The sequence below is a fragment of the Anthonomus grandis genome, chromosome 10 (assembly GCF_022605725.1).
Source record: "Anthonomus grandis grandis chromosome 10, icAntGran1.3, whole genome shotgun sequence".
In the NCBI taxonomy this organism is placed as follows: Eukaryota; Metazoa; Arthropoda; class Insecta; order Coleoptera; family Curculionidae; genus Anthonomus; species Anthonomus grandis.
In genome coordinates, this window is record NC_065555.1 from 2,828,671 (window position 1) to 2,847,673 (window position 19,003).

Below are 19,003 nucleotides of genomic sequence, written 5' to 3' on the forward strand. Positions count from 1 at the left end.
CACCATTCCCGTTAGACAATAAAACATTTGGCACCTCAATTGCGAATCCTTATTTAGGTGCAAATCCTGGTAAGCCCTCACCCGTTTCGTTACGCAATTCGACTTCCGAACAACCTCCAAAAATTGAATCTATGACTATTCTTGTACATGTGTTAGGGTTTTTCTTTCTGTAGTCGCGAATTGTGACAATCGCGTCAAGGTTTTAGCCACGTGATGACCCAACAATCGATTTTCGTCCCCCTTTCGGCGTTCAAACGTCCGTGCGGACAATAAACGCGGGTCCGCGAGTATTATTTTTCCAATTTGGTCGATAAATTAAGGCGACGACCCGCCGTTCGTCCGATTTTGCATCGAATCGGAGCCGGGGCCCGAGTTGGTAAAAGGCAGACCGCGACCGTTCATTGTTTAGCCTACAGAAACAGACCATTGTGTTGTCTATTCGCGGGCTGATGGGTGCCCACTGAAATACGCACGAATATTCATAAGGACTCCATTTAAATTGACAGTGGTATTAACTAGCTACCGATTTCCTAAAATGAGCGGTTATATATGAAGAAAACGAACCGATCTCGAGATCGGTCGAGTCAGGTCGGACGTGCTTGAATTTACGTTAAATTGGTACTTGTTGGTACTTTATAATGATGTCGTCTCACCGATACCGAATTTCTAACAAAAATCATTAAAAATTAAGTTTATTCGTGAGAAGTAGATAGGCAAATGTGTGATCGGCGTCAATATATCAGGAAAAAACGCCCTTTTCTTGCCCTCATTACTTACTCAAGAATTACGTCTTTATCTGCAAACTTAACCTCAGCTATTACTGTAAAAGAATCAAGGGAATATTCCAAGTGGTTCCTAAGTTAGACCCAAAAATGTCCACAACTGAGTAAAAATCTCGCGCTTTCAATAAGTGTTTCAGAAACTACAAATTCGGTGTCTCTTGGACCTTGGTTGACAAAATCGTCTCTAACTTAGGAACTGTTTGAGGTACAAGAAACATTCTGATATGAAACTATTGGGAAAGAAGTCCTTCTTTCCTCCTAAATACTTTTTAAAGAATATTTTAATTATTTCATTAAAATATTCTCGGGTAAAGTGAAAACTTGGTAAAAAAATTGTCAAAAAAAATACTGCAACTACAACTGCGCTAACTACTTAAATCATTAACGCAGAATCATGTTTTTGCCCTCATATCCATCCTCAGGAATGCCTCTATATTACTGTAAAAAAATCACGAAAATATTTCAAGTAGTTCCTATGCTAGCCCGAAAACTGTGCTCTAATGAAGAAAACCTTTACGTTCAAATATGCGCTTAAAACTACCTCCAATTCGGAATATTTTTTTCAGATAACATTGATAGAACTTTAGTATGTTCCACGAAAGATTTCATACCAAACTAAACCTGACCCAAAGACTTTTTTTAACCTATTAATAATTGCATTAAACACTTTTAAAGTCACAACATTACCCATGCTACTTGTTAAGATGTATCTAGGGCATTTGATTGTATAGAGCACCCTCCAGAAGCCCAAATACTATGTAAAACTACTATAGTGCTTCAGAATGAAGTTCCTTGTAAGTCAATTTTTGGTGTACGCTAATGACCTGGTAAACAATTATCCTGATTCTTTCTTTTATTTGTATGCTGATGATACTACTGCCCTGATGAACTTTTAGGGTGTTATTGTAGATAAAGATATAATTATGTCCTGCTTAAGGGAGAATTTGTCAAAAGTTCAAATATTTAAATGGAATTTTTGTATGTGGTTGGCGTTTACATTGCTAAAATAAGTAGGGTTAGAGTAAAGCTAAAACGTCAAAAGTGTCAAAACTGTCAAACGATTTAAATTTTTAGGTTATGCAATTATAGATTTTGGAAATTGTGAATCAGAAAGAAGTTTTTCACGGAAATTCTGTACATTTAAGCATTATTCTCCCTGGAAATCATTTGAAAAGAGTATAAACTGAGAACATACTTGAAAATATGACGTGTTAGTTAGTGAGACTGGACAGATGACAGATGTCAAACAATGACATGATGATGACATAGGTTAGGTAATTTTGAATTTAGGAAGTCAGATGGAAAAAAGAGTTTTTTCATGGAAATTCTGTTTATTTTAGAACTATTTGCCTTGAAAATCATTTAAAAAGAGTATTGATTGTGAACGTATTAGAAAATATGGTGTGTGACATGACGAGAAACAATTTGTATTTATAGGTTATGTAATTCTGGATTTTTGAATTATGGATAAGAAAACGAAATTTTTCATGGAAATTGTGTTTATTTCAGCTCTATTTGTCTTAGAGATAGTTCCAAAACAAACTGCGAACATATACAATGTATCGATGACAAAAAAATTACCGGTATAGGTTATGTAACTCTGGATATTATGAATGAGGAAAAAGAAGGTTTTCATGAAATATTGTCGTTGCCTAAGGATCCATATAGGTTACAGAGACTACTGTAAGCAGTTCTACTCTACCCAGTGCTTGTTTGTAATCTTTTCAGGTTTGTGAGACATTCTGGCACTTGCAAGCATTTTACTAGAGGTAGTTATATCAAAGACTCTACCATTAACACAGTGGGTTAAGTTTTTTAATTCCTTCCCAGCCTGCATTGAAGACCATATCAAAAGAGAACAACACAAAGTCTTGATCTCAAAAAAATGTTATTAATTAATTATACATAGAAAGTAAAATACAAGCGCCTATTAATGTATTTAAATTTTTATTGGGTTTTTAAATTTTGGATAAGTTCTTGGGAAATACAGTTCATCTATAGAGATTTGCAGTAATTTGATCAATACAAAAAGGAACTTTAAAAAGTCTATGTCTAAATCCATCTGTACTGTAAGACAAATTCATTTATTAAGCTTTTTAATAGTACTTGTATAATGGCACTTTCACTAAAATACTGTAGATTTAAACACTGTTCAAGGTGTCCCAATTGATATAAGTTGGTAAAGGTCTAGTTTGGCAACTTTTCTGAAACTCGCAGCTAAAATTGTGGATAAAGGCTTAAAATGTATGTAATTTTACCCAAAACAATATGCCAAAGAGGGAATAGCAAATTTCCATTGGAATACATTAGTTTACTATAAAATGACAATAAAAGAACCTTGGACCATAATCTTGTCAAGGTATTTATTTACAAAAATGAGAAATAACACCAATTAAAATGGCAATAATTATAATAATAATAATGACAGCCGAGCACACCATCATGGTCTTCCTTCTCATGCACGTTTGAGTTTCGACTACGTTCAGCTCTTTCGTGGCTATTTCCACCTCTTCTGCCACTTGTGATATGGTTTTATCCACTGTGTCTGGAAAACATAAATATCCCATTTTTTTAAGCATTATTTGAATAAGTGGATATACAAACCAACAGTTTCTCCCTGTTTCTCAGTCATCTCTCCCAAGTCGCAAAACATTTGATGCAGATCCACGATATCCGTTTGGATATTTTGCATTTCCGCCTGTCGTTTCAACATCCGGTTCTCTTCTTCTTCGATATTCTTTAAAAGCACTTGCTGGGCTTCGGTGGAATCCAGTAAAATGTGATCGTCCGACGATCGTTTGTTTAGGTCAATCTTAACCAGAATATGGGTTTTTTGTTTCGTTTTTATGTCCTGAAAAAGGTGCCTAATTTTTTAACTGGAAACGTTGGTAATTTCTAAATACTTTTTGCATATCATTAAATTGGACCAGGGTCGCTTTGAACGCTTCTTCGATTCTCTCGCGTTGCAGGTTTAGTTTGGCGTTTTTTTCCGCAGTAGGACTGTTGATTTCCTTGATGTCGCGTGTTATTAGGAACAGTTGTTCGTTTAAGTTATCCTGGATTTTTTTGCTAAAAATATGTATTAAAAATCATATTAACAATCAATAATGTAGCTGTTTATTGTAAGAGTGAATGTAGCAACAATTGTCAATGCCACACTTTTAAAAGTAACAATAGGCTGCCAAACATTTACTATAGGAGTTGAAAATAACTTGCCAGGAAAACTTACGGTTTTAATTAATTGGCAAAGTGTTTCTATGACAAAAGCAAGACAAGCATCAAAGGAATTCCTTGATTCATATAAAGGATGGAATTGCAAACAAGTAATTACCAAAACCAGTATAGGGAAACACAGACTTGCTTTTTTGCACAGACAAAAAACCTATCAGCGAAATCAAACTTGAATTCCCCATTGGAAAAAGTGATCATGCAGTAATTACCAATAGAGATACACTTAAGACATCAATACTAGAAAAATAGTAAAGAGGAACTTCTTTAAAGCAAAATATGACCGCCATATTACTTTTCAGGAACAGACACAAAAGAGTGAAAAATGTAGAAGAGGTACGTACAAGAAATCAGAGAAAATTACATACGTTTAAGGACCACTCATAAAAACTATGAAAAACCATAATATCTTTAAAGAGATTGACAGGAAAAGACATCAAAACAATAAACTAAAGCATGCAGTCGGTATGAGGAATGCTTACTGGAAAGAGAGGAGAAAAACTTCTATAAATACACGAACAGAACTTTATCAGGCCATTTGCATGACTGGGAATTTTGAAACAGATCCAAGTACCTAAACTAATTTCAAACAGGAGATATTCTGCTGAAACATTAAAAAACTTTCCCAAAACTTTCCAATTCTTCCCAATGAAATTAAAATCATTCCAGAATTTAACTCTAAGCATATTATTGTAGAATTAGTAGAGGAGGCAGTAAATGACATCAAAATTGATTGCAGGAACTTAGTAAATATATCTGAACTGCTAATGCATATGGCCACGATACCCAAAAATGACCACTGCCTGGTGGCCGCCATTTTTATAGTGGTTGTGTCCTTTTGATGTTGGTCACTCTGAACATTTTCAGTGTTGCCAACAAAAAATATATTAAATAACGGTAATGTACGTTTGACGTGTGAGTATACCGGATTGCCTAGTTTTTAGCGATTTGAAAACGACGCTTGGCTATATCGTCTACAACAGGCGATATAGCTTCCTACTAGAATTATTGTGAATTGTCTGTCTGTGTTTAATATAGAATAATATATTGTTGTTTATTTTTACTATATAAACCCTTGCTATTTACAAACCCTCATAAAATCATCTACATTTTGATTTTTATAGATGGTTGTACCTAGTAATGCGGAAACACTGCACATAGAAGGACAGACAGAAAGTTGTAACAGTAGAAATAGAAAGAAAATAAAAGAGTTTTTAACTGAATTTGTTAAGTAAATACAAGCAACAATTAAAATTAATATCATCATTTTCATGGTATTAGAATTTATAAGATTCAAGTTTAAGTTTAGATTTATAAGATTCAAGATTATCAGAATAATAAAACAAATATTTTAAAGTGCATGCATCTATCCCAAGTTAATTGAAACTTTGTTTAATTTTAGGTGAGGATTACTTTCTTTCATAAATTTTAACAAAAATTCTCAAAGAAGTACAAGAAAAACCACAGATCTAACGCAAGTATCTTAATTTCTTAACTGAATGTAACTTTTTATTTTGTATTTTTGTCAACATAACCTCTCAAAAACTTTAACTGTTTTGTTTCCCTACAATTGGCACAACTGAAATTTGTCACAGTGACCAACATCGAAAGCACACAACAGAGTTGCAACAAGTCAAATTTAAATAGACTTAAGTTTTAAGTCACATCCAAAATCAAAATGATTTAAGTTTTAAGTCAAATCGAGTTCAACATTCAAATGATTTAAATCTTAAGTGTTGACTTAAATCATTTCCTTTTAAGTCAAGTCATTTTACTAAAGACTTAAGTCAAAATAGCATGATTTAAATCAAATTTATGACTTAAGTCTTTAATTTTGATTTAAATCATTATGCGGTACGAGTTAAGTCATTGATATATAATGTCAAAAAAAGGTATGATATAAACCAAAATTCTCAAGCGAATATAACAAAAATTACATTCAAGAATTTATATTTCGTACATTTTAATATTATTTTATTACTGGTACAGTGGTACTTACTATTACTGGCTAATATGTGGCAGAAATGCAACTAGAATATCACTTTTATCTAATTTTATAAGTTATCATAATGGGTGATCACAATTAAATTGGTCAACGTTATAGGATAGATAGGGGCTGCACTGGTGAGTACTATAGGCAAGTAACATTGACCTTTTTTGACAAATATCATATAAGTAAACTACACTTTTCAAGCTGGCTGAACCTGAAAGCAAGTTTTTTGTTTTAATGTTTTGTTACAATATTATTAAGTTATATTATAGATCCCACCCGGCACCCTGAGGAAATAAAACCACTATATTAGAACTTTGAAAATATTTATATTAAAGTTAAACACAGCTGAACCTAAGGAACATAATATATTCAAGTAGGAAAATAAAACAAGTACCTAAATTTACAGGGAACATTAAACCAACTTAAACAACTTTTTTTAAATATATACATAATACATACATTTGTCACTTATCGGAAAGTATTTTTTTAAATTTGGACCCTAAGCAATGTTTTTAATTAAGCTATCAAATGGACCATTCATGTCTAGTAAAAATTGGCCCGTGCGTCTTCTTGACTTGGGAGCAGGGACCCTGCTGGGAAGAGAACCTAATCAGGGAAGAGAACCTACCCAAACCCAGAAGAACAAACCTCTCTCAAAAAGACTGTCTTTAGTGTCAAAAGGGACAGTTCTCCTGAACTATTAGCCATTTCGACCAATAGGATGTATTTATCTCTCCCGGGGACGCTCTCTGGTCCCAAATCAAAACAAACCGGTGGCAACTAAAGCAAACCATGACAATTTTGTTAAAGAAAAATAGCTTGCAAACCGCACTGTTAAAGAGTTTAAACAGCTCTCTACTACTAAATTTAAGTATCTAAAACTTTGAGTCTTCATTCTATGAAATTTAACATACAGGCTTCCGATTGTTGGGAAAACGCTACCAAAGTAGGTATTTTGATCGGCTTGCAATATGTCGATAGCATATGCTAAATGCTGAAGAATTTTAATGTACTCTTCAATATATTCCAGATCAGATTCTTTAAGAACCTGTGATTTTAAATCTAATTTTTCAAACAAAACATTAAGTTTATCTTTTTCCTTTAAAATTTGGGCTAGTACATCATAATAGGAATTCCATCGTCACACTCTTGCTTTTCGTTTTGGACTGTTTGCAAGATAATATCCCCGTGAAGATTTATTCCGAATTTCTTGAAAGCTTTAATGAAGTTGGAACCATTATCAGTTACCGTTCCTATAATTTTTGTTTCAGACAAGCCAATAAAAATGTTAATATCATCTAAAATCTCTGCAATTTTGTCAAATGAGTGTGTTCCACTAAAACGTCTGCATGCTAATGCGATTGATTTTCGTTGAAGTGTTTGGTTATCGATCCAATGACATGTCACTCCCAAAAAGCTTCTTTTCTTGGATGACCAGATATCAGCTGTGGTACATACAAATGGCACATCTTGTAGCAAAGATTTAACGTCACTAAAAAAGTTAGTACTTAGCGACGTTATTTTTTTTACAGCTGTTGTTCTGGACATAACTTTCAAATTAAATCCATCAAATATCTGAATAAAATTGGGATTGCTAAGGACTGAAACGGAGCTCATGGTATTAATAACAAATTTAAGAAGCCGCTGGTCGAATTGATCTTGCGTAATGGCACTTGCCTGAGCTATACTATATCTAATATCTAGCTGCTTGTTGCTCTTAAATGGCTTCTAAACCTGCTCAGACTCTGAGAGTTTATCATCCTTTTTATATTTTGATTTTAGACTTTGTTTTTTAACTCTTTTGTATTTAGTATAGTCATTAAACGCTGTGGCGTGCTTTAACCTTTAAATGCCTTATAAAATTTGTTGTTACTGTTGTTTTTCCTTTAATGGATTTCGTGCCTTTACAAATTTGACATATTGCAGCAATATTAAAATTATTACTTCGGCTAACAATTTTAAAAAATTTGTCATCAAATAATGCTGATTCATTTGATGTTTCTTCATTATCTTCATCTTCTTGAGGACAGCATGAACTAGAAGTTGATACGGAAGCTTCATCAATTTCCATTACAGATCTTGGGTCACTTGGTTTGATATAGTTTTTTATTTTATTTTGTGGCTTTACCAATGACTTTACGTTAAAATAATCCTCTATTTTGGTTTAAAAATTGTTCCTGGCCTCAGTAGCTGGGTCGTAGTTAGGATCTCTCTCATCTTCGCTTGGAGCGAAAGCATCTTCTAGAGTTTCTAGATCGTCACTCTCAGTGTCTAAGAGCATTTCGTCATCCAACTCTAAGTCTTCCTTGGACATTCTGTAAATAAACACGAAAATCAGTATAACCTATTCTATAGTGACAGTGGCCCTTCTATCGGAAGTCGATTTTCGATTTCAGTTGACGGGCATGAGAGCGTCGGTCGTCGGCACACTCGGCACTGAAGTATGATTGATCTTCCGCTACGCGATGAATATATTTTACTACTACTGACTTAAATCTTTTCTTTAAGAACTTAAATCTTTTCCAAATAAATTAAATGGTTTACCTTGTTAAGTCTTTTATAAAAACTTAAATCTTTTTTTTAATTTAAATCATTACTTCTGATTTAAGTCTTTTATTACTGACTTAAGTTTCTTTTTTTTTAGACAAAAGTATTTAAGTCACAAATAATTTAAAAAATGACTTAAATTTTAAGTCTTAAGTCAGCATTTTTGAAATGAATTAAAATAAAATGACTTATGTCATTAAAATGATTTAAATCAAAAAAACGATTTAAGTTTTCTAGACCCTTGCAACTCTGGCACACAATCACGCAAAATGGCGGCCCCCTAGTAGTGGTCATTTACTTTTCATTGAATTGACAGTCCAGGTATATTTATTAAGTTCGTGGGAGGATGGCATCTCTATCATCAAAACTGTCTTAGTAGCATAAAAGAACTGCGTTTAACGAAATTGTAACAAATGGAAATATACCTCCAAATTGGAAACAAAAGGAATAAATTTGAAACACTAAATTAGAGGCCAATCAGCCTAACATGGTCGCTCAGCAAAATCCTAGAAAAAATCATTACAAATGCCTTAAAATTATTTGCTCTAAAAAACTGAATCATCATTTCTTACTGCCTGAATGGCTGGACAGAAGCAGTGGACAATGGACAACCAATAGATGTGCTTTATCTAGACTACGAAAAAGCTTTTGATAAGGTACCTCATGACTGTCTCTTTTACAAGTTGAACCATTTTGCTGGAATAAGAAGACAAATATTGACATTCATACAGAACACAGACAAATCTAGAAGCTTTAGAGTGAGGGTCAATTAACAGCTTTCAGAGTTAAAGGCAGTACTCAGTGGCGTTGTTCAGGGTTCAGTCCTTGGACCCATTCATGCTTGCAGATGACAGATAGGTTTACTGCAATGCCTTGACAGATTTTGACAAACTCTTAGCCAACATACAAACCAGAGAAACCTGGAACATCAACAATACAGGCATATCAGCTGTAAATGAGCAAAAAGACTTGGGAGTACTGACATAAAACCTAAAATGGGAAACACATATAGCTCAAATGCTGAAAAAAACTAATTCTTTAATCTGTCTTACAGGGAGAGCATTTTGCAATAAATGTATGTAACAGACCAAAACGAGTACTGCCATACGATTTTGAATCCTTACTTTGTTAATCTACAAACCTTCTCTATCAAGAAGTACAAGTTTTTACAGTAGAACAATTATATGCTAAAACAGCGCTTATTTTTATATATAAAAACCATTATGACAGTATGTAGAGAATTTAGTTTAATATACTAGGAGATAGACTTCACAATCTGTTATGTACCTTTCCTCCCAAAAACAACTACTCTAAAGATTTCTAACATACTTTGGTCCCAAACTTTTTAACCTTGTACCGAGTAATATAAGACATGTTTAAAATAAAGATCTATTTAGTAAAAAGATAAGTAAGTTGCTTTGTGAAAACTTTGAGGTTTTTGCTATGGTGCTGTGAAGATAGTCAGGTTATATAAAAATTAAATGTTACTTCTCAACCAATGTTATTTTGTCAATAAGTTTAATGTCGGCTTGTGGTATATTATAGTCTTATATTTATTTATTTATTTATTAACGGTATCCACCAATTTTACAAAAATAAAACCTAAGCTAGATAATACTAAGACATAAATCAATTTTAAAAATTAATTGAAAGAAACATGTTAAACTCACGAGTCACTAATCAATTTGAGAGAACTCCTAAAACTTCTAAAAGAAACGTGCAAGTCAAGACTATACCTATCGAAAGAACGTTGCATTCTAGTTATAGGATTGTGCTATCCATAAGAACTACTATCAAGATCTACATAGAAGAGATAATCACAATCAAATTAAAAATAAAACACAAGTCTGAATTATTACGCCTTAACTCAAGTGGGTCCAAAGAGAGAACTGACATGAGCGATTTGCATGTATCAGTATGACCATGGAACTTTAAATTCAAAAGAACAATTTCTTAAGAATTTATTTCGGAGTTTCTCAATATTTTCAATATGCGATTTATAAAATGTAGACCATACAAAACTAGCATACTCCAAACTAGAACGAACTAACCGAACAGACAGAGCATGAGAAGTCTTGACTGCATCTAGTTATAAATCCTAGATTTCTATACGTTTTCTGAACTAACTTTTCAGTATAGAGAGACACAAATGTCAACTTAGAATCGAAAATTCGAAAAATATAAGCGTTTGGGTCTATTTCTAGTTATAACTATATTTTATGTTTTGTACACACACAGATTATATCTAGGTGTACATGTGTTCTTTGCTTATTTTGTCAAGGACATAGAGCTCATAGAAAGAGTCCAAAGAAAAGCGAGCAGAATTTCTATTGACATTAGAGACATGTCATAATTATGAGGATAGATTAAAGCTATTCAATTTAACAACTCTGAAAGAAACAAGACCTCATAGAAACTTAAAAGCTGTAACAGTGACATTTCACTTACCAGTCACAGACAAAACTAGAGGGCACACTAAAAAACTCCAAACAGAAAAATTTGCGATCCTGCGAAGAAAGAAAACACTTCCTCACCAGCAGAGTTGTTAGTGTGTGGAACTCTCTTCCAGAACTTGTTGCAGAAAATAGAAATATATACAAAAACAGACTAGACAAATTCCTTGACAGTGGTTCCATCTGCAAACTGCTTATCTAATGTAATGGAAATAAGTAGTGGAAAAGGATTATTAACGAAGAATCCCTGAAGATGTATTTGGGAATCAAAGTCCAAGATCCACCAAATTTATAGTTTTTGAAACATACTTCAATAATTAAGCTACTTACATCTTATTTCTGAGTATCTCGCTATCCTTAGGCGTCCCCACCATTTTCCCCAAATTTTCCAGCATCTTCATATCGTTTAAGTTCATATGGTCAATCTCCGCAGCAATTTTGGCACATAATTCCTCAACATTTATTTTATTTCTCTTAAGGTTTTCCATGTTTCAAACTGGCTATTATTAAACTCGTTTCGCGACAATCAATGTGGATATTACACTCTCCCGATTAAATATAAATTATTATTCATTAAGCGGTTTGTGATAAGGAAACATGTTTTAAATAAAACCATATTTACTGAAACAACCTTAACGTATTGATTGTTTATATATATTGTCAGATTCAAACATTACAAATCTTGCATAATAAAATATTATAAAACTTAATAAACGGCTTATTTTAGGGTTTTACAATAGAGATTATAATACTAATAATATTAATATGAATGTCAGATGAACTTACTTCTTCAACTGAGTTACTAATACAGAAATCAATATAACGGCGATAATTGTGGCGATAATAACTAAAACAAGTAACTTTTTTCGATATTTATTTTGGTATCCGGCCGCACTTTTTAACTGTCCCGCCCCTTCTGTCACGCTTCCGGCCGCATGGTCTATTTGGCTCTCGATCGTCGCTAAAAAATACAAAAAATAAGTCTAGAATAATAAAATAAACGAACTTACCTATAGTATCTCCTTGTTCGTGTACCACAGCTCCCAACTCCCTCATAATCTGGTTAATATCGAGCATATCGGATTCGATTTGCTTAATACGTTCCTCCCTTTCCAGCATCAGTTCTTGTTCGAACTGAAGTTCTCTGGTGAGTTGGGATTGTTTTTGTTGAGCGTCATTTTCCTGGTCATCATCGTCCGAGGGTGTGTGCTCCACCGTTTGTGTGAGTAAAAGGTTTGCTTTCTGTTTATCTGCCAGTTGCTGAGAAAATTGAGAAGGAATTATGTGTTTGAGCATAACTCAGGAACCACTTTTTTTAACACTAATATTAAGAAAATCCTGAGGACGGATTTGAGCATGAAAATGCTATTTTGAGTTATAGGATTTGAGTAGTTATGTGCAGTTTTGGTTGGAGCATCTACTAGGGAATGCAATATTTAGATAAACCATCCTAAGGATCTATTAGTCTGATGATCATAATAATTACCACCCAATCTCCCTTTTGCCTATACTTTCTAAAGTGTATCAACGCATCTTAAAAACATAAGTTAATGACTATTTAGAGTCTAATGGTTTGTTTGCAATTCTTCAGTTTGGATTCTGTATAAGCAGAATGACAACTCTTGCTGTGGACCATCTTACTAGTACTTTCTTAATACCATATAGCCTCTTTCCTTAATCTCACTAAGGCATTTGATTGTGTAACACATAGTATTCTTGAAAAACTTCATGCCTATAATCTTCATTTTGAAGCAGTTAAGTTGCTTGAGTCATACCTGTCAAACAGAGTTCAATGTTTGCTTTAATCAGAATACATCTGACATTAAACCATTGAAGTATGGAGTGCCACAAGGTTTTGTTTTCGGACCTGTACTATTCCTTATTTTTCTCAATAACTGGGCCTTTTTACGAGGGGTATCAGTAAACACCGTTTTGCTTGCTGACGACACAACTTACTACCAAAGTTATCATCCTTCACATATTGATGACATGGACTCTCACAGACCTCCGAAACCAACCTTCTTCAGTGCTTTTCGACGCATAGTCTTTCCATTAACACTTCAAAGATTTAACTTTACCTTGAGACATAATATAAACATGAGTGCTCAGATCTGACAGACAGCTGGATAGAGTGGCCGCTACTCGTGGTGGTGGCTGCTTGGTCGCAGCTTCCCACAACATCCACCTAGAGAGGGTTAACTTGGAAGACATAACCTTAACTCCACACCACTTATAGATATTTTAGGTTGTAAGCTCACTTATGGTTATTTTGTATTTTATTTATTTGTGATCTATGTCCCTCCTTGAAAAACCGAGAGAGACTTGTCACTGGATCTGGTCCACACAAAACGCGTTATGATTGTTGAAGATTTTAATGTTCCGTCTTATCAGACAACCGAAGTTAGCAGTGTCAAGTGCAAGCTTTTGACCAACCTATGCGAGAAGCAGTTTAACAATATTCCAAACGTTAATAATAGGCTTCTTGACTTGGTTTTTTCAAATTGCGACGTCAGTGTCATCAAAAGTATATCACCGCTTATTGACGAAGATTTGCATCATCGTGCTTTGACAATTTCTTTTAAATCGGCTTCCCCTCATAAATATAATCCTTCTATAAGTTCAAATAATCTAGAGCAGTTTAACTTCAGAAAAGCAGACTTTCCACTCATGTCTAATTTGTTGCTTGATGCAGACTGGTTGTCTGTCTTGCGATGACAGCGCTTGCAAGGAACTTTACAAAAGACTTGATTCAGCTTTTGCTGCTTCAGCACCTTTAAAACAACGAAGACGACGGTGATTTCCAGTATGGTTTTCAAAACAAGAAGGAAAAAGCATATCGTGATAATAGATCCTCTCCCACTGAACTTAATCTTTCCAGATACAACAGGCTTCGTCAGACAGTAAAATCTCAAACCCGTGAGGCCTATAACTCATTTGTGACCCAAGCCGAGGAGAACATTGTCACTGATCCCTCATCGTTTTGGTCTTTTGTTAGAGCTAAGAAAGGTCTTTCTTCACTTCCGTCTATCATGTGCGATGCCAATGGTAATTCTTTTCAAGGAACAGAAAATATTGTGCCAGCTTTTGCCAAACTTTTTCAGAATGCCTATAAAGATCCAATCAACCTCGCAGAAACCTATCCTCTTTCTAATTCCTCAGACCTCATTGACATTCTTCCATCAATTACCACTGAGGAAATTATTGCTGCTAGTCGGAGGCTAAAAAACAAGTTGACAGCCGGTCCAGATTGTGTTCCAAATTTTGAAGACTGCATGTTTGTCCTTTGTCGGCCTTTATGTCATATTTTTAACCTTATTTTGAAAACTGGCAAATTTCCAGGCGTCTGGAAATGTGCTAAAGTAATACCAATTCACAAAAAATACGATATAAACAGAATCGACAACTACCGACCTATCTCCATACTTTGCAATTTTTCCAAAACTTTTGAAACTATTGTTTATAACAGAATTCTTCTCCAAGTTCAATCACTACTCTTTATAGATCAGCACGGTTTTATTCCTCACTAACCTCTGTAATGTGACTCATTTTATTTCTTCAGCCCTCGATAGAAAAAGTCAGGTTGTTTTGGTGTATACTGATTTCAGTAAGGCTTTCGATCAGATAAATCATAGCGTTCTGCTGGAAAAATTGAACAAGCAATTCAACTTCTCAGAAAGGCTAATTTCGTTGCTTTCGTCATACCTTATTGACCGTCTGCAGTTTGTTGAGGTGGAAGGTTGCAGATCTAATACCTTTGTTTGAACTTCTGGAGTCCCACAGGGATCCAATCTCGGCCCACTTCTTTTTATCTTTTATATTAATGATCTTATAGAATTGATTTCCTGCCTTAGACTAGCTTATGCTGATGATCTGAAAATATTCTGGTGTATCAATAGTATCTTGGACTGCTTGTTCTTACAGAGTAACTTGGACCTAATTAGGGGGTGGTGCAGTTGAAATCAGTTATGTCTTAACATCTTGAAATGCTGTGTGATCTCCTTTCACCAAACCAAGGATCCTGTTTTGTTTAATTACAATATAGACAATCAAATCTTCTGTAGAAGTACTTCTATTAAAGATCTAGGGGTTGTATTCGACGATAGGCTCACATTTGTGCCACATATTGAACAGACAGTGACCTCCTTGTTGAAACTTCTGGGTTTTGTCATTCGAAATAGCCGACTCTTTAACAACTCAAACTCAATAAAACTATTGTACTTTGTTAGATCAAGACTGGAATACGGTTCCTTGGTGTGGTGTCCTTGGTAGCCATGTTGGCTACATCGAGAGTGTTCAGAGAAGGGTTTTAAAGTTTCTTATGTTTCGTGAGGATGGAATATATCCTGTTAGGGGACTTGATCATGATCTGATGTTAGGTAGATTTAATCTGCAATCTCTGGCTATGAGGAGAACAATTCATTTTGTAACATTCTTATGGAAGTTGGTCAATAATCAAATAAATTCTCCTCCTCTCTTGAACGATATTCTATTTCATGTACCACGATTTGTTTCTAGAGCAAATATCACTTTTGCTTTAGATCGCGCCAGAACTAACATTAAGTTTCAGGATCCCGTATATCAAATGTGCAGAATTTTTAATTCAGTATCATCAACCTGTGACACATTTGTATGCTCCATAAATTCAAATTCAAATATGCTTTATTGTTTGAACAAAATATTGTTATAAACAAAGCTTCACCTAATCCTAAAGAGACAGAGTTACAAGGTTAAAATTATATTTAAAAATACAAGTTACAAAGACGAATCAAAGTTAAACAGTTAAAATTTACATTTCTTTCTTCCTTTTTTCCCTTTCTCCCCTTTTTCCTTCCGTTTCTTTTCTTGAATCAATAAAATCAACTATATCTAACTTTTCTTAGCTAAGTACAGTTCAACATTTAGGGATTAAAAAAAAAAAAAAAAAAAAAAAAAAAAAAACATTTAAAACAAACAGGTTAGGAAAAGAGCTAGGTCTCCCTTAATTAATTAAAATCTGATTGTCGTTGAAATATTCAGCCACAGAGTAATAACCTCGACCGCTCAGAAATCTCCTCAAGAGAAACTTAAATTTGATGAGAGATTTTGCCCCTCTAATGTCCTCTAGTAGGTGGTTAAAGATTTTTATACCTTCATAAATAATTGATCTCTTTACCAAGGCAGATGTTGGAATGGGAAGCCGCAAAAAGGATCTAGTCTTGTCTCTGACAAACCAACAGTTACCATAATTCCTTTTCTCTTTTTTCCCTTGTCCCATGCCTTGTCCAATTTTGATATATACATGATGTTACTATAGTAATTTAAGTTTTCCTTATTTTTCTTTCTTTTTGTTATTTAATTTATGGTAATTTAATACTTGTTTACACTTTCAAAACATTAATTGTAGATTTTCCTGTAACTGGGCTTTGCCTGTTGGAAATAAACTGCTAAATAAATAATACAATTGGCCATCCTACTCTCTCAAATTCTGCAAAGGAGGCTAAATTTCTTGGTGTCTAGCTCAATCTGGGATTAACATGCATTCGAACATTACATCTCTGCCTTCTTACAGCATACCATAGTAATTTTCACTCTCTACCTATGTTACATTAACTATCTAACTTTTTTGGCTATTTTGTCATGGAGAAAATGCATTCATATCCTGACTGGACCGGGATATTGTGAAGATTGCAGGCAATCATTTAAGAGGCTTAGAATCTTGAGACTACCTTCTGTTTGCATTCTACAGTGCTTGCTGCATGTCCATTAATACTTAAATCTCTATAAAACTCATGAACACTTCCAGAACTAGAAACTGTCGAGATCTTGTTCCAGATTTTAACTGACTTGAAAGGTCCAGTATATTAGCCACAAAGTTTTATAATTGTATTTCAACAATTAAGTTAATTAATGGATTCTCTAAAATTCATTCAAAAATTTTAGAAACTATGAGAACAAGAGAAATTGGGTGATAATTTGTTATTTAATCCCGATACTCTTACATAGGAAGTTAAACATTTAAATTTAAACCTTATAAGGACAAAAATAGTTATTAAATTGATACCGACTCTTTGAGAATAGCCATGTTGGCTGATCTTCAACTTATATATGAGTGGTTCAGGGCAAATTTACTATCATTAAATCCAGAGAAGACCAAACTAATTTGTTTTACAAATAACCGTTGTCTTGATAATATTCTTATTGCTAACTGCCCTGTCATTAGAGGGGCAAAATCTCTCATCAAATTTAAATTTCTCTTGAGGAGATTTCTAAGTGGTTGAGGTTATTACTCTGTGGCTGAATATTTCAACGACAATCAGATTTTAATTAATTAAGGGAGACCTAGCTCTTTTCCTAACCTGTTTGTTTTAAATGTTATTTTTTTTTTTTTTATGCCTAAATGTTGAACTGTACTTAGTTAAGAAAAGTTAGATATAGTTGATTTTATTAATTAAAAAAAAATGTAAGTTTTAACTGTTTAACTTTGTTTGTCATTGTAACTTGTATTTTTAAATATAATTTTAACCTTGTAACTCTGTCTCTTTAGGATTGGGTGAAGCTTTGTTTATAACAATTTTTTGTTCAAACAATAAAGCATATTTGAATTTGAATTTAAAGTCATCTAAGAGAAATTATGCCCCGATTAAAAAATCTTGCAATTTTAATGAAAAGCTTACATAAGTAACTTACAAACCTTCTGCAATGCATAATACTTGTTAACAGTATCCCTAAAGTCTTCATCGAGCTTATCGGCTTGCAGCTTCCTCTGCTTATCATTTTTCAGTGCTTTTGTACTCAATTTCAGCTTCAGTTTGCTTATATCTTTTGTACACCGGGAAGCGACTTGGTTGGCACTGAGTTGAGTAATATGTCTAAAAAAACCATTTAATAGAACTAATTATTGTCATCGAGTACTTTTGCACTCACATTTTATTCCTTATTCCTACATTATCCCTGGCTGATCCGATGAGCTTCAAGTTTTCTTGGAGAATATTAATACTTGAATTGATAGTGTACAGGTTTGTGGCAATATCGTCACATAAACTGTTAAATTCGGTGTATGTCTCACTGTTGGGAGGTAAGCCGCTGTAGCCCACCTCTGGGTCTGTGATTGACCCATAATTGGGTTTACGACTCATCATTGTGGTGCTGGTACGTTTAAATTTCGGTGTTCTATTTCTGGTACGGTATTAATGAAGAATCTGAAGATGATTAATAGACAACACTCCCTAAAAGTTGGTTCTTTTTGTTTATTTTTTTACTTTGTTTTGACAATCAGCTGGTTTTTTGGTTTCTTCTTCTTCTTCTTCACTTCTTCTCTTCATGAGGTGAACAGACAGTTACGGTAGTGAGTGTTGTTTGTAGCAAAGGCTATATATTTATAAAAACCATTCGGAATAGACAATTTAGATTATATTTGGTATATATGGTTATTTGTAGTAGAAAGCTAAGTGGCATTAATAAAACATTTAATTATTAATAAAATAAGCACCTGAAAGTTTTTTTATTTACTTCTCTCCTTGTTTTGACAATTAGCTGTTCTTTTGAGTATTCTTCTTCACTTCCTGTATATCTGAAGAGACGTAGATTTATGGCTTAAACACACTAAGCTGTTGATAAGTAGCAAATTTTCTGTATTGTAAATATTAAATATTAAAAACCAGGGTCAGTATTGTAAATATTTTTCAAAAGTTAACTTTAACCATCAAGTTACCCTTGGCAATGAAATGTCAGAGTAATAAATCTACTTTCGACGGACGTGTTTTATTTACGCCGCACGATTTTTTAAATTTTTAAGTGGTTAATTTTGGACAGTACAGTTGTGTTGTGTCTTAAAATACGCGTAATAATTTTTCCTACTTGCTAATCGACGTCGCGATATGTCTTTCTGATCAAATATCTCATAATTTCAAAAAATAATGAAAACAATAGCCAAACAATACTCCAGGCTATAAAGGTTTGGAATGCAAGCAGTATTCTTTGTTTAAATATTCAACGGCGGTCCGTGATATTTAGGAGTTTTC

General features: G+C 33.7%; 2 protein-coding genes across 2 annotated transcripts; both read right to left on the bottom strand.

Moving 5' to 3' along the window:
• Window positions 1-3,131: 3,131 nt before the first annotated feature.
• Window positions 3,132-11,565, bottom strand: LOC126741229 (syntaxin-7-like). The gene is made up of 4 exons (XM_050447602.1): window positions 11,334-11,565; window positions 3,686-3,851; window positions 3,387-3,633; window positions 3,132-3,327 (listed from the first exon to the last, which is right to left on the bottom strand). Exons 1-4 carry the CDS (start codon window positions 11,489-11,491, stop codon window positions 3,146-3,148), a joined length of 753 nt encoding a protein of 250 aa, XP_050303559.1. The 5' UTR covers window positions 11,492-11,565; the 3' UTR covers window positions 3,132-3,145.
• A 70-nt stretch (window positions 11,566-11,635) lies between these two features.
• LOC126741228 (syntaxin-12) lies at window positions 11,636-18,469 on the bottom strand. Its single transcript, XM_050447601.1, has 4 exons — window positions 17,907-18,469; window positions 17,674-17,851; window positions 12,014-12,263; window positions 11,636-11,964 (listed from the first exon to the last, which is right to left on the bottom strand). The coding sequence occupies exons 1-4, from the start codon at window positions 18,119-18,121 to the stop codon at window positions 11,786-11,788; spliced, it is 822 nt and encodes a 273-aa protein (XP_050303558.1). The 5' UTR covers window positions 18,122-18,469; the 3' UTR covers window positions 11,636-11,785.
• Window positions 18,470-19,003: the final 534 nt, after the last annotated feature.